The sequence below is a fragment of the Mytilus edulis genome, chromosome 12, assembly GCF_963676685.1.
Source record: "Mytilus edulis chromosome 12, xbMytEdul2.2, whole genome shotgun sequence".
NCBI classification, from domain to species: domain Eukaryota; kingdom Metazoa; phylum Mollusca; class Bivalvia; order Mytilida; family Mytilidae; genus Mytilus; species Mytilus edulis.
In genome coordinates this window covers 55,720,166-55,732,678 of record NC_092355.1, presented here as the reverse complement: position 1 = coordinate 55,732,678, position 12,513 = coordinate 55,720,166, and the positions used below count along the sequence as shown (strand labels likewise).

Here is a 12,513-nt window from a genome sequence, read left to right as displayed (position 1 = left end):
TTAGAATTGTTTGGCCTGTTTTCATGTTTCTTTAAGTTTTGTTTGGCCTGTTTTCACCATTCTATCTAGACCCTCATACAACATGTTCATGTAAATAAACTCATTGGTGGATCCAGGGGGGGGGGGGGGTACCCCCTTTTTTTTGGCCGATCAATGCATTTGAATGGGGACATATAGTTGGAACCCCCCTTTGTACTAGGTTGGGAACCCCCCTTTTTAAAATGGCTGGATCCACCCCTGAAACTTCCATTTATATGAAATAATGATATAAGATGCGATTCACCATTTTGTATACATAGATCTTAAAAGTCCACATTTTCCCTGTATTTCCTAAATCCAAAAGGTTTTCGGACCAATAAACAAACAACATAGGAAAAGCAGATCTATAGTGTTTACAATGAAGAAAAAAGTATATGTAAATGTTAAGATTGATCACCGATTAACACTAACATGAGTAACACGGTCAGAGCTACATGTAAATGTAGAGCAGGATTGTCTTTCAATTCTGGAGAACCTAAGTCATTCCCAGTTTTTTGTTGAATTCGTGTTGCTTAGTATTTGGGCGGTGTTGTGTTTTGCATACTGTTGTTTATTGGTAGACACTGTTTTTCGTTTTCAATGCAATGATATTGTCAATAGATATAAGAAGATGCGGCATGAGTTCCAATGAGACAACTCTCCATCCAAGTAACATTTTTTAACAGTAAACCATTATAGGTCAAAGTACGGTCTTCTTCACCGATTAGCACTCACATAAGCAACACGGTCAGTGCTACATGTGGAGCAGGATTAGCTTTCCGTTTCGGAGCACCTAAGTTTTTAGGTGAGGTTCGTGTTGCTCAGTATTCGGGCGATTTTGTGTTTTGCATATAGACAGCATACTGTTTGTTTGTCTTTTGGAAGGCACTAGTTTTTGTTTTCAATGTTACGATTTTGTCAATAGATACAAGTAGATGTGGCATAAGTGTCAATGAGACAACTATCCATCAAAGTCACAATTTGCAAAAGAAAAACCATTATAGGTCACAATACGGTTTTCAACACGGAGCCCTCAGTTAGAGCCGGAATTCGATGCGACTGTCATACAAGTGAGAGATTTGGCGCAATAAAACGAGGTTCAATCCACCATTTTCTACATTTGAAAACGCCTGCACCAAGTCAGGAATATGTCAGTTGTCGTCTATTCGTTTGATATGTTTTATCATTTGAATTTGCAATTTGGTTAGGGACTTTTCGTTTTGAATTTTCCTCAGAGTTCAGAATTTTTGTGATTTTACTTTTTGGCTCACACCGAACAGTAAGCTATAGAGGGCCCACAAAATGACAATATTATTGTAAATCACTCAAACGGGAAAAACAACGCTCTTATCTGTATAAATTATATATTTTTCTAAATACAGAAATTTTTTAATTGATGTTAATAGATAAAATACATGTACAAACAACCGTCAATCGTCATAACTCGGCAGATTCCGTTCACTCGAAGATTCCGATTGAAACAACTGCATTGTACATAATACATACAAAAGACAACAGGAATGACCAACACTATTGGATAGCACAACATACAACACCAACAACAAACATTTGAATAAAAAATAAGACGAACAATGATAGACATCGACAGACAACATATATATAGTTCAAATAGATTGACTTGTTACAGGCACAAAATGTGGTGAGTTTAAATTAGTTTTACGTAAGCAAATCTTATTTTTAACCTATCTATGTCATTTAACGTGATTATGGAAATAAAAGACGCGGCACATAATTTTGAAAAAGGACAAACATATGTGCTCACTTATTCAGAAAGTTTCATATATATGTACGGTAGTAATTCCACTTCTCAAGAAAAAAGGAAAAAAATGATAATACACATCGATCAACCATGAATTTGTCGTTTCGCAATCTTTAAAAAAAATAACTGTTGGGCCAGATTTGGAAAGCATCAATTCAAATGGCGCGAGTTAGAGGGTCGAGAGTGTTGCAATGTCAAATATATCCTGTTATAATGCGTGTTTCAACCAGCATGCGAATTCAAAATCAGTCAAAAATGTCATGACAGGTAATATTTAACTTGCTTATACAGCCGACAGGTAATATTTAACTTGCTTATACAGCCTTTCTGCGAAAGAATAATTAACATTACTGGGTCGATGCCACTACTAGTGGACGTTTCGTCCCCGAGGGTATCACTTCGGTGTTGACATGAATATCAATTATATGGTCATTTTTATAAATTTACTGTTAACAAAAGTATGAATTATTCGAAAAACTAAGGATTTTCTTATCCCAGGCATAGATTACCTTAGCCGTATTTGACACAACGTTTTGGAAATTTAGGGGCCTCTATTTACTTATTTGGTTTTCAAAATATTTTGATCTGAGCGTCACTGATGAGTCTTATGTTACAGTAGACGAAACGCGCGTTTGGCGTATTAAATTATAAGCCTGGTACATGTACCTTTGATAACTTTTAACAATCATTAAGATAATCAACCAAAAAGGGAAAATAAAATATAAATTCAAGTAAATTCAAACCAAACATCATAATTCATATTTATATTTTAAATTGCACATATATATATTTTAAAATCATGAAACAATGAAATGGTCGATCTATTCCAATTAATTGGAATATGATTAATATGTCCTCGTGTACTAATCTCGTTTTATGTATCGTGATTAGAAGCGTAAAATACACAATACAAGAGTTATATGATAAACAATATTGTATTTGATGTCACCATAGTATGTAAAGTACCGTGAAACAAGGCCACGAACACAAATCGGAGGTCCTGAGCTCGTCATACAAGTGAAACACTTAACTTGTAATGTTGCACTTTTCAAAGCTCCATATCATCCAAAATTTGAATACGTCGACAAAATAAAACTAAAGCGTTGTTAGTTCATCCCTTCTAAAGTACATTTGTTTATTTCTTATTTCTGTGCTTGTCGATTGTGAAAACTATAAGACCATTTATGTAACAAATCCCATGGCATTATCACTGAAGGGCTATTCTCAGGTGTGTTCTGCGCCTCGTGTAATTTTGAAGATTCTACAACCGGAACTTTCGCGCCACCTACGTCAATGTAACGTGACAATGCGTCCAGAAGATTTCTTCGGTTGTCGTCTGCTCCAACTGCATTTTTGACGCTGCTATCTACGCGTGAATCTAGAACACTTTCTCTTCCATTCACTGAACGCAAACTTTCGTCAAAACTTTTGTAATTTCGCTGTTTTTCACGCATGTCTGGCCGTTTTGATTTTTCAGTAATATCTTTCAACTGCTTTTCAAGATTATTATCTAGTTTGGAAATCCTGTTTACTTCATCTTTTTTGAAATTTCGCTCCTCCAACAGGCCAAAAATATCCAATAGTTCGTCTTGTGACACCGGCTTCAGTTCGTGTCTTTTTGCGCCATTAAATCTCATCCAGAAACCTTCTGAATTTACAATAAACAACAACAAAAAAAGAAGTTCGCACAACCAAATAAGATTTTTCATGTTGTCCTTTGTCAATCGTATGCTTAAACAATGGAAATGTTTAAAGAGATTAGCTATATATGGTATACATATGATGTCACAATAAAAATAACCACAAACACGATCTTGTATCTGGAATATATCAAATATTTACTTATCTGTTTATTTCTCCCCCGGATATATATCAATCTGTAAATAATCAGGAATTTTATGAATTTTAAATTTGTTTTCTATTGTTGTTTTAGCCAGAAGACAGGTAAATATTAACAAAAAACACTGCTGACGCATTTTAATGTACATGTACATGATATATTTTTGTTCTTTTTAAAAGAGAATATTCAGGTTTGTAAACATAATGAATAAAATTTATACAATTGTTCGAACAAACACGCATAAATCGCCTGCCACGTTTGGTCTGTGTTTTTGATATTTATTTTCCTTTTGTTTTCTGTTTTGTCTTTGTATCTATAAAAAGAGAAAAAAACTTTTCAATCAATCTTTAGTGACTCTGCAGCTTTCGCTAATCTAACAAGAAAATGACATTATTTTTTGTCATCGGTACGGCAGATTTTTTTTAAGGGCATTATCTCCCCCTTTGGCGCGTTTTCTTCCCTGGATAAAAATCAGTTAGATTAATGTTCTTATGTTGTACTGTTACATCACTGTCCCATGTTATGAGGGGTTGTGCGTTTAAACTTCTTTAACCCCTCCGCATTGTGTTTTTGCCAGTCCAAAGTCAGGAGCTTTGATAGTAAAGTGGTTTTCCATTGTTCAGTGTCTGTGATATTTGTTTTTCGTAAATGGTTCTGTTATTGAATTGTTTCATATTTCAATGTGTTTGTGTGGAGGGGGCTTTTATAGCCGACGATATGGTATGGGCTTTTATCAATGTTAATTGAAGGGTTCCCAAATACTTCTTACATAACTTAGGATTTGGTGGAGAGTTGTCTCATTGGCAATACTACCACATCTCCTTATTTCTATGTATATATACATGTTCGGACCATGACACGTATGCCCTGTTGGCACAACAGTTTTATATTCTATTGTAGTCTTGAATTAGGATTTGTAAATGCCACATTGTTACATGTACCTTCTTTCTCTTTTTCCTGTTGAGTTAAGGGAGCTACCATTTGATTTTTATGGGAGGGCTAGTATAAAATTTGAAAATTAGGCATGACAGGAGTTTTGAGTAAAAAAAAAACCAGGATGAGACACTTTGGAAAAAAGGGACAAAGATTATATATTTTTTTTTTAAATGCCGGTCAAATTTTTTCATCCTAGTCCCCCCTCCTCGATAACAATCAAATGGCAGCTCCCTTCTATAAGCTTATGACTTGAAGTTTGACATTTTTTTTCTTGATCTGAAATTCGAAAAAAAAACTATACGCGAGTACTATTTTATCATTTATCAATTAAAACTTGAAACACAACATGCATTTGCATTCGCTTAGACTGCATGGAATCAAATGATTTAGTCAATATGCCGCCGTTAAAAGTCACTAGTCAGCAATGTATAACATGTACTAAGTATTTCGTTCTATTTTTTCATGGTTTTTTTTAGGAATGGATATTTTTAATCAAATCAAAGTACGGGAGAAAAAATACGATAATGTAATTATACAGACCTATGTAGTACATAGAATTAAATAAGTAAGAAATCTGAAGAAATATTACGAATAACTATCATATATGAATTATTAACAATTTAAATTTCCAGTGATCATCCGATGATCGCGAGCCAATAATGTTGTATATCTTAAATAGTCCATACACAGGTTTTAAGGATTTAAAATCATATTGTTTGCCCTAAATCCCTATATATATCCGACATATATACGGGAATGTCAGCTCATTGAAAAAACAACGCTGTTTATCGATATATCAAGAGAGACAACTGATGACGAATTATATTTTATCAAAGGAAGCCAAGAGTTGTCCCTCTTTAAATATCATTCGCAATAACGTTTGTTTACATACTTCAAAGAAAGCATTAAGTCTGTTACAAAATATAATTTAGACAAAGATGTCACCATATTTGAAATGTTGCATATTAATAATGTATTAAATGTAATTATAAAATTGATTGACAACAACATAGTCATACAAGTTGAAGGTTAAGTTGCCTTTCAAATATCTAGCAACTGTGAGATAAATATACACTTTATATATGCAAGCGCTGCTAGAATTTTTCTTCACAGAAATGAAAACTAAAAAACTAAAAAAATGATAACACTTTTTGTCGCATTTGTTTGTTTTTCAGTCGACCCTTATTGTCAATTTCTAGACCTGTTATGATATGAGATAGAATAGAGAATGGTAACGGAAACGGAAAATCTGTCAAAGACAACCCAACCCCTCAACTAGTAGAAAACCACTAGTAACCACCAATGCATTTTCAACGCAGCAAGAAAATCCTGCAATCACTGACAGACTTAAATGTGTCTGTAATTTTTCATGTTTTGTCTGTATTCTTATAAATATAAAATGTGGTAGGATTGCCAATGAAAAAACTCTCTACCAGAGACCAAATGCTATAGGAGTAACTCAGTTATCAACTAAAGGTCACTGTATTGCCTTCATTAATGAGAAAAATATACACCACCCAGTGAGGTATTAAAGGTCCAGAAATGACAAACAAAAAACATTTTAACGAGAAAACAAGAAACTTGATTCATGTACACAAAAATAAAAGAAAAACGTCGAGATTAACTAAAGCTGAAATACGAGCATTCAAATCGTGCACAAACGAAATCGACAATGATATGGACAGAATTAAAACAAATTACTTTAAAATAGCATCATTTCCTTTGAACTTATACCCCCACGGATGTGTATTCCGATAAATACAGATCAATTAGAACACATTTCCCTCTTAAACGTGACATTATTCTTATTATGTCAATTTTACATGTATATTTAATCCATTGAAAGTAACAATTAACTTTGCATACCAAGTTTAACGACAATCCACCCACTTAACATTCTTGTTGCCCTTTCAAAATGTAAACAGTATTTAAGTACAAATTTACATACATTACTATCAACGTGCAGAAATGTTATTAATGATACAATTCTTTGTACGGCTAATTCCCGTTTCACCTCACGAATTAAAAATTGTACAATTTGTCATTAGGGTCAATTGAATCGTCGAACTTACATTTCTAAGTCGCCTTTCATTTTGATGCACTTTGTTTATATATAAATTATATGGTATTAAATTTTGTGAATATAATCAGTTGGTGTTTTTCCAAGAGGTATGTTTTCTTACTGAATTTTATAATGATGTTGTTTATTGATCAAATTAAAAGAACTATAATGGTTTCTTAATTATTTGATATGCAATGAAAATATTTTCTTTCTTTTCAAAATATGTTAATTATAATTGCAATTATCTTTCAGCGTTTACGTATGCATCATAAAGCTGAATGTATCTTTTTTTACACATTTTAATAGCAAAATAAGTGAATAACTATAGTATACTGACATACATACAGACCGTTATTTTTTTCGTTTGAAATGTTTGACATTTGTAATTTCGGGGATTTTGATAGCTGACAATGCGGTATTGGTTTTTCTTATTGTCGAAGGTCGTACGGCGACCTATAGTCTCGCCTATACATTGTAGTTGTTAACTTCTACGTCATTATGTCTTGGTGGAGAGTTATTAGCTTGTCTTTTTTGCAATCATATCATATCTTCTTATTTCTATATTATATTTTTTATGAAAAAGTTGCGGAAATGTGGTCCATGTGCTAATGAGACAACTATATCTATATCTGCAAAAAAAATATTTAAAAGATGTATTTAAAAGATGTGGATGAACGCAACTGTAATCGGTAATGGTACGCCCTTCAACAATGAACACGACCCATAACTGTAAAGTTAACCATTTCAAGCAAAGTGATGCACCGACATGACAAAAAATGTGAAACGACTACAGGTACAGATTCAGAATATCGAAGAAAACATAGCGAATTTATATTTTAACGATTAATTTCACTGATGCCGGATTCAAATTTATCAGTTCATCATTTCACTTTGTTTAAAATGGTAAATGGACTTTCAACATAGACAAAAACAGATTATGAACTATTAATGCTCTAAAACTTTGCTCATTTGAGATAGAACGTCCGTCGAAATAAGAGAAAAAAATGTACAAAAAGGGGAAGTTAAAAATATCCAGTTGTTGTAGCCTGGTGGCTTCTTTTTCAACTAATGGGGCTTTGTAGTAAAAAAAAAAGGTTCACAAATAAAGTGTAGGAATCTTAGACTGAAACAGCCATCTATCTAAAAGCTGAAACCTTTTAAAACAAATCATATTATCAGTTTATTTGCGTTAGTCATGTAGTTAACAGTTTGTGTCAATTGTTGTTAACAGCTTATTTTATTTTTTTAAAGAATTCATTATAAAAAAAAACCACTCAAACACATAACAACGTGTCATTAGTGACAAAATAAACATGTGATTTGAAACAAATAAACTTATTTATTTTTCATTCTTATTTTTTTGTGATTAGCTACAATGTACCAATGAATATGTTTCTATAATTTTTTTTTATTTTCCGGCAACAAATTACTTGAAGATGTAGCAAAGTTTGGATCATGTCTGATATATTGTGGTAAATATATTTTTCTTAATTCTTATACTAAGTTACATCAGCATTTCTACAAATGAATAATAAATGGTAGTCACCAGCAATATGTTCTGTACGTAAGAAACATTTTCTTTACACAAATTTTGTAGGACCCAAATTTTTCATAAGAAGTCTCTAGGGGCGGATCCAGCCATTTTAAAAAGGGGGGGTTCCTAACCCAGGACAAGGGGGGGGGTCCAATTACATGTCCCCATTCAAATGCATTGATCGTCCAAAAAAAGGGGGGTTCCAACCCCCGGAACCCCCCCCTCTGGATCCGCGCCTGGTCTCAATACACTGATGATCAATTGCTTTCAATCTTATGTTTACATGTTCACACATTGTTAAAGCCATGACTTACGTCATATAAAACAATCATCTTATGATTGGTTCGCAGAATCGCGATTCGTCTTCAAAAGACTATAAGGGAACGACAACGGGAAGGGGAGGGCAGGGTGGTATATTTTTTTCCTAAAAAAAATATTCTGATCTCCAATTTGATGATTGTAGTCAAGTAGATGACAAAATAAAATATGCTGAATCCAGATTTTCCCAATACTTTAAAGTGTTAAATATTGAAAAAGAATAATTTGATAGATAACGTCGAAGATCTTACTATGTCAAAACACCATTACCCCTCCTATAAGTTAAATGGTTGCTCCCTTAAACAATTTAATTTGAAAGTAATAGTTTGCTTGTAAAGTAGGTACTTTTACAGTCATGTTAGTATATGCATGTAAGCCCAGTTGTCCAAACATTTTATGGTCGGAAGTAAACTAATTTGGACGGATATCTAATTTATAAATATAGATTCTACTTATGTATAATTCAAAATACATTAAACCCCATCTGCTACTTACTTGTATATAATAGATTGTTTAAATAATTTATTATTTTATTATCTACTTTTTATAGTTAACAATAAAAAGGTGTTATAAAACGGATTATAAAACAATTCACTTCGACTAGATAATAATGAAAGACCTTATGAAACGGCGTCCGACTCTCCCAAAAATTGAAGAAGATCTTACTTTTTCGAATTTAGAAAACGAAAATGATGACGATGATATTGATGGAAATTCAGCAGACGACAAACATTCACGTGATGGAAATTCAAATGAAGAAATAGCGGAAGTACTTTTAGTGAGCGTTCAAACAAAATGTTCGGATCATATAAAAAAAGATTCACCTGATATTGCTGGAATTAAATTTAATTCAAATAATTGTAATTGTGGAAACAATGCTGTAAACTTTAATAAGTTTCCTCATGAAAATGGAAATTATACACATACATGTACATGCACCTGTTCCAATAACACAACTTTAGCATTTGAAAACAACAAAAACCATTCAGCTATTAATGGTTTCGCTACTGTTAATAGTTGTACCAGCGTTAACAACAGGTTCTGTTCGAGAGATGACGAGACTAGTAATTTTGACGTTAGAACTTCAGATCTTGAGGTTTTAAAGGCTAAGACAACCCAACTGAAGTTAAAAACGAGAAGACCAAGTTACGTTGCTTGGAAACAACAATTCACGTGTGGAAGAATTAGTTTGACAAATAGCAACGTATATGCACGTGACAACGACCCTTTAACGGAAGATGCAGCAAACAGAATTGATTCATCCCTGGAATGGATACGAAACGAATTGGTGAGATTTCCTTTTATTGTTAAGAAACTTGAGGTTTCATTTATTGTAGGCAAAATGGACTCACGATGAAGTTTGCTATCCTTCTGTGTATATAAATGTAGGTCTTTACATTGTAAGGTGTGTAACATTGTGATATTGGTTTCAAAAGTATATTCTTAGCAATTTTTACAAATGTAATCATTACAATAATATCTTTGATGTATTCCATACTTTAAATGAACCTTAATAATTTATAAAGGCAACTCAACAACTTTATTTGGTATTAAGCACGCCTCGATAGCAGAGGCGGATTAAGGGGGGGGGCAGGGGGCCGCCCCCCCCCCTTTTTGGGAAAAAAATTGGTAGCTTATATAGGGAATCACTGAAGCGTGACTGGAGTGGGCCCCACTTATGAAAATTTCTGGATCCGCCACTGGACAGCACATACATATAATTGAAAATAGAAATGGGGAATATGTCAAAGAGACACTAACCCTACGTAAGAGCAGAAAGCAGCTGCATGCAACCAATCCCACACTCGGAGGTTGGCTTCAGATAGCCCCTTAAAAAGCGCACTAGTAAAGCGAAAATGGACGTCATACTTAACTCCAAAACATATAAATGAACTAAATGTTTTAAACATACAAGACTAAAAATACAAAAGGCTCCCGACTTGGGACAGGCGCAAAAATGCATTGGGGTAAAACATGTTTTGTGAGATCTCAACCCCTATTCCTCTAGCCCATGAAGAATAAAGAAACAGAAATCAATACGCACAGTAAAACTCAGTTTAAAAGATGTCTGAATCTGATGTCATAAACTAAAAAAATGACAATGATACTTGTACATTAAAAAATACTACTAGCGATCATTACTGACGTGCCAGCCACAATTAAACTGATTAAAAGTTTATGACTCCATCATTCGACTAACTTTATTACGAGAAAAACACAAATGATACAGTAATACAGGTCAAATATACTACTGCATAACGATGGACTCGGTAGTCGAGTCGTGTCATTGGTCTAACTATTGTATCACTAGTCTATCAACACTGGGAATAAGAGTTTAAATCCAGCATGCGTCTGACGCGCTGGAATCCAATCTTCTTTCACAATAGTACAAATGTATTAGGATTGTCAGTTTTCTTATCGAAGGTCGATAGTTTTCTCCGGGCATTCCGTCTTCCTATACATGTTCAGCTAATAAATGCCTAGAAATAACAAATTTAAAACAATTCAAACGTGAAAACTAACGGCCTAATTAATGTTTAAAAAAATGAACGTAGAAGTTAACAAATATGTAACACAGTCACAAACGATAACAAGTTACAGGCTCCTGACTTGGGACGGGCACATACATACAGAATGTTACAGGGATAAACATGTTAGCTCTGATATTCTTGCATGAACTCATTATGATTAATATTCCATAAAGTAAGCTTTATAAAATAAATAAGAAGATAAAGTATGAGTGCCAAAAAAAAACTACTAGCTATCCAAGTCACAATTTTTTTTAAATATATGTCATTAAAAGAAGAAATTAAAAAAAAAACAAAAAAACAAGGAGTTCAAACAACAAGAAATTTCTGATAGGACAACAAGATTACGAAGATATGGGAGCTACCATTTTATTTTTTCGGGTGCTAGGATGAAAATTTTTGTCCGGACGTTTGTTTAGTTAGTTGTAATCTCTGTTCTGTCTTTTGTTTTTATTAGTTTATCCTGACTATTTTTTTCATAAATTGCCATCCTGCCTTTTTTTCTTCTTAAAAAATATATGTCCTGCTATTTTTTCAAATTTCATCCTAGTCCCTTAACTTGGTTCGTCCACATACAAGGCTGGGATAAAACTCATATTCGAACTTGTGATTATATAAAAAGAAAACAAAAAAACCCACAAACACTAGAAAAGGACAGTATTCGTAATTGAGGAGCTACATTTGTCAGATATAATAATATATAATAGTTATCAAAGGTACCAGGATTGTAATTTAGTACGCAAGACGCGCGTTTCGTCTACATTAGACTCATCAGTGACGCTCATATCAAAATATTTATAAAGCCAAACAAGTACAAAGTTGAAGAGCATTGAGAATCCAAAATACATTTAATTTAGTGTGGCTAAATGTTTTTTTCCGTTTTACAGGTGGAAATGCGATTAGAAGACCAGTCATTGGCTAAAAAGTTTTTGAAGCTCCGAAGTGACATTCACAAACTAAAATTAAAATGGAGCTGTAAAGAGCATGAGGACATGATTGAGGACACACAAGATGACATAGAAGACGTGCAAGCATTACAAATGATTTGTGACCGCCCACTTGAACCTCTTAGAAGTGAACATCTTCGAAAGTTCGGTGTAACAAAAATGAATATTGCTTCTAGGAGATTTTCCACCTGCTGAAAAAAATCCAACAATAATTACCTCCCATTATCTTTTTCAATTATTCGGAATAAAAATCTTTAACTATTATTCAGGTTAGACTTCATTTTGATATGAATGAGGATGAAATACGTGCCACTGGACACAAGGCATACACCAATATATCAATCTTGCCAACTCAATTGAATGTAACACATTATATTGATTATTGATTTACCTTTAAAATATATCTTTATTGCAAAATTACACCCATAAGGGTCAAGCAATACAAACAAACATTTATACATTTTAAACTTTCAAATTATAAATTGATGTATAAAACACAATCATGAGCTTGTCTGGCATGGGTCTGACCCCCTCAGTTCTAAAGACTGCC

General features: G+C 33.3%; 1 protein-coding gene across 1 annotated transcript; it reads left to right on the top strand.

The window, feature by feature from the left end:
• Nucleotides 1–9,044: 9,044 nt before the first annotated feature.
• Nucleotides 9,045–12,225, top strand: LOC139498842 (uncharacterized). The gene is made up of 2 exons (XM_071287415.1): nt 9,045–9,776; nt 11,904–12,225. Exons 1-2 carry the CDS (start codon nt 9,099–9,101, stop codon nt 12,156–12,158), a joined length of 933 nt encoding a protein of 310 aa, XP_071143516.1. The 5' UTR covers nt 9,045–9,098; the 3' UTR covers nt 12,159–12,225.
• Nucleotides 12,226–12,513: the final 288 nt, after the last annotated feature.

What these genes read in the sequence shown, in the direction of transcription:
- LOC139498842 (XM_071287415.1), top strand. Translation starts at nt 9,099, where the DNA reads ATGAAAGACCTTATGAAACGGCGTCCGACTCTCCCAAAAATTGAAGAA. An exon ending in AATGGATACGAAACGAATTG is followed by an intron (nt 9,777 to 11,903) that starts GTGAGATTTCCT and finishes TCCGTTTTACAG; the next exon opens with GTGGAAATGCGATTAGAAGA.